General features: G+C 36.9%; 1 protein-coding gene across 1 annotated transcript in view; it reads right to left on the bottom strand.

Annotated features, from left to right (window-relative positions):
• Positions 1-759: 759 nt before the first annotated feature.
• Positions 760-4305, bottom strand: part of FBXO3 (F-box protein 3) — a 39384-nt gene continuing 35838 nt past the window's right edge. Inside the window, 1 exon segment of the mRNA XM_012649643.1 lies at positions 760-1283. Within this exon segment, the coding sequence (XP_012505097.1) occupies positions 1107-1283 (177 nt within the window). The 3' untranslated portion in view covers positions 760-1106.

The raw sequence follows: 4305 nt of genomic DNA, 5'->3' as shown, positions 1-4305 counted from the left end.
GACACTGCTGTACTCTGACAGTAGGCCAGAGTTCAACTGTTATTGAACAGTAAATCCTATCTTCCATCTTAAGAGTTAAGGGTGATTAATATTAGTTTATGAAAAATAGGCATTTACACGAAATACAGGATCAGAACCAAAATTTGCTTTTAAAATGTGAGTTTTTAACACTTGAAGGATTTCATTCTTAACTCTCAATTATATAATTACAAAAAAACCCCATGTTTCAGGAAAACATACTTAATCCTAACATAAAAGTCATGTCACTTGTCACAAAGTTAGACAGTCAAGTGTATAAAGGAGAAACAAAACAGAAGCAGTATTTACAAATTTAGACTACATGAGACATAGTGAAGAATCTTGTTAAACAACACACTACATACTTTTACACACTACATTTCAAAAATGATGCATCTGTGAATAATATGATAAAGGCCATAGAGCTGAAGATTTAAATTAAAGTTCATTGTGTTGAAAACTTTAAATTAAATTCAAGGTTGTAGTGACGAAAAACTTAAATTCAAGGTCTTAGTGATACACACTTTAAATTCAAGGATAGATTGTCTAAGAAAGGACAAGCCACTAGCAGTCAAGTTAGTCAATTAGCTCCCCGTGAGTACAAAATATTAGGAATCACTAAATGGATTAGCCTAATTACAAATTTTGTTCATTTCTAAATAACTTACAACTGCAAGAAGTCTTTTCACAGAATCATTCAGTCACATAGTTTCTCTCTATCCTTGTGTAGGTATTTCTGCTACGTTTTAAATCCTTACTCAAAACAATTCCCTCTCCATTTCTATATTTTTATAAGTATAAAATATTTTAAAACAAAGAAATGCATATTCCTTAGCTAGAGAACTATTCCTCTACTGACTCCTGGAAGAGAAAAAAAAAGATTCCCATTTCCTCTTCTACTTCAAAAACACAAAGCAAACCAAAACAATCCAATTTCAAATGTAATGTCACATAGAACCCAGGGCCTGGAACAATATTTCATGCTAGTTTTCCTGCTATGTGCTGAGAACAATTTAGTTATTTACATTATTGAGAAATCTATTTAACAGACTAGAATCAGCCCCGTGCTTCCATTAGCAGAAGCCTTGCTAAAAAAGGCGCGAGCAGCGGCGTCTGTGAATGGGAACATCAAAGACTCTCCTCCGTCTCTCTTCCTCATCATCTTCATCTGATTCATCCATATCTGCCGAATCATCCTCATCATCTTCTTCCTCCTCCTCCTCCTCTTCTTCTTCCATCTCTTCATATTCATCGGGACCCATTTCCTTGAAAGAGAAAACAATCTTTTGATAAGAAGAGCGTCCATCAATTTTTTACAGTTATTTAATGTAAATTCTCATTTATCTAGAATCGAAACCACCAGACATGGCAAATATGAGTTTTCATCAACTTGGACAGTGCATTTTCATAATGTACATGCTGATGCAAGATTCTGGAGTATATTTTGTATCACGTGTTAGATAATGCTCAGTATAGTTTTGTCGTTTTTTTTAACTGAAAGATTTTCTTTTCATTTGCTAATTCATTCACTCATTTATTTATTTAAAGATGAGCTTTGCTATGTTGCCCAGGCTTGACTCCAATTCCTGAGATCAAGCGATCCTCTGCCTTCAGCCTCCTGAGTAGCTGGGACTATGTGTACACCACAGTACCTGGCTCTGTACGGTTTTAATGATAAACATTCAATTAAGGCAACACTTATTTTTTACAGGGTACTTGGTAATTGATACAAGGTAGTAAACAGACCACTCCTAACAATCCAAGATAAAGTTTTATTGAACTTATTTTATTAATGCATTAAATAATAATTTATTAATCTATATACTTACAGAAAGGAGGATGTGAAAATATTAATCAAGTATGACCTCTACTGGTAACTTTTATGCACTGCCAACAAAATGTCTAAAAGATTTTTCTTGAGTACCTACTGTAAAGACACATCACTTGAATTCAACCATCAGTAGTCTCTACTTTTTAAAAAATATTTTTATTTTCTTAGTGGCTTAACAACAGTCATTTATTATCTCTCATGGTTTACGTGGGTTTGGTATTTGGGAAGTACTTGATGGGGTGGTTCTGGCTTGGCATCTTCTCTCATGATGTTGCAGTCAGATGGTAGCTGGATTGGAGTCATCTCCAGGGCTTCTGCATTCACATATCTGGTACCCAAGCTGGGATGATCCAAACATCTGGAGATGGAAACAGCTGGGGTACCCGGGCGCCTCCCTCTATCTCTATATGGTATGCCTACAAGATCCCTTCAGCATGGTGGCTTCATGGTTGCTGGATTTCTTACATGATGGCTTAGGATACCAAAGACACATGTCCCAGGAGAGAGAGAACTCCATGCTGAAGGCATATTACCTTTCTCTAACTCAGAAGTCATAATGTCACTTTGCCAATTCGTCAGAAACACATCACTAAGAACAGCCCATATTGTGGGGAAAGGATAACCTCCACTGTTAAATTAACTTGTCGGAGGCTCTCAGAATAGGACAACAATGATGGTGAATGTGCAATATCTGAACATCTCTTGGAAAGATCAATTCTGCTTAAGCAGTGTCTCTAGTCTTGACTTACTCTGCTGTTAATTTTCTCTCTCACACATCTGAAGACTCAGTGAGAGGAACTACTATATTGGACAGAATTGTGAATAGCAAGGAGGACCTAGGTGGTAATCTGGCAAGTATGGGGAAACTTGGGGCATGACGTCAGCAAAAGTCCTTCTCCTGAGGCTTGTACGGCATTGCGTGATCCAGCACCCCACCACCCCTCTGATCTCGTCTCCAACCACTCTCTCTTGCTCACTGCACTCTGGCTACACTGCCCTCCGTGGTTCAAACACGCCAAGCATATTATTGCATCAGGACCTCCACGTTTGCTGCTCTTCTGCCTACAACACTCTTCTCCCCATGTCCACCTGACTCCCTCTGCTCCTTTCACATCTCAGCTTAAATGTCCCCAAGGCCTTTCCTGACACATCTTTATATTTGAACAAATCAACAGGATGCTCTTTATCCCTTTTACTCTGATTTTTCTCCAAGGCATTTGTTACTACTGGACATAAGTTCATAGTGTTTATTTGTTACAGTTTGTCTCTTCCAGCTAGAATGTAAATTCCAAGTCAGGGATTTTGATTGTATCGTTCACTACAGTAGTCAATATTTGTTGAGCAAGCAAATGAATTAATGTAGGAGAAAGGAATTGTGTTCACTTAGGATTTATTATAACACAAACAACAACAGTAACAATCAGAGAAAATATACATACATATGACATAAGATATTACATTCTTTTTATCTTTGGATATATGTTTAATCCAAGGAATGAAGACTTCAAAATTCAGTAGAAGGTCCAAAAGGTGGGAAAGGGGAAGGCTTAGGAGGAAATCCTAAAACGTGATATTCGGGTAGTGTGATTATTAATTATCTTAATGAAGAAGAAAAGAGAAAAACTATTAAATAAATCAATGTGACTAAAGAGAAAGAGAGATTGCTCAGAAAAAAGTGTACATATACATATACACACAGCAGAGAGAGAGGAACACACAGATAGGAATGGAAACAAATTAGCAGCAGGAACCTCTAAAGCTGCCTATACCAAGAAAAACCATAAGACCAACCAAAAGGATATTTTAAAGTGGCATTCTGAGTATAAAGAAAAAGGAAGTATTAAGCCTACTGATTAATCAACTGGTGGAGAACAGAAAAAGAGAACAATCCAACTTCCATATCAAGAAAACTAATATTTTAACAGGAAAGGTCAAAAAATGCAACCCCCATTGCCTTTTTCATGTTGATAAGAAATAAGTCCAGAATTCTCATTTCATTTATTGATTTCTCATCCTTGAGAGAAAACATTTTCCACAAGGCAGGTCAGGACTTCATATGCTTATTTGTGGTTAGTAGGAAGTGAAAACTCTAAATAAATAAGTAAGAGCATAGTTAAGAGAGGGCTAAACATGTAATGGGTTTATTATTGTCATTTGAGGAATGAGTAAATATTATAAAACTTTCTCAGTTTCAATTTCTAACATGGTAAATATTGATATAACCCACATAAGCAAGAGTTCTTTGGAGTCCTCAACAAATTTTCAGAGTTTAGGGGGGGTCGTGAGACTGAAGAGTTGAGAACCACTGTCATTAAGTAATGACTATATTACCCCCACACTAACATATATTAAATATAAGCCTCACGCAGTGGCTCACGCCTGTAATCCTAGCACTCTGGGAGGCCGAGGCGGGCGGATTGTTTGAGCTCAGGAGTTCAAAACCAGCCTGAGCAAGA

Source organism: Propithecus coquereli, unplaced genomic scaffold, assembly GCF_000956105.1.
Source record: "Propithecus coquereli isolate 6110/MARCELLA unplaced genomic scaffold, Pcoq_1.0 Scaffold30, whole genome shotgun sequence".
NCBI lineage: Eukaryota > Metazoa > Chordata > Mammalia > Primates > Indriidae > Propithecus > Propithecus coquereli.
Note: the sequence above shows the minus strand (reverse complement) of the source record. Positions and strands in the feature narration are given on the sequence as shown.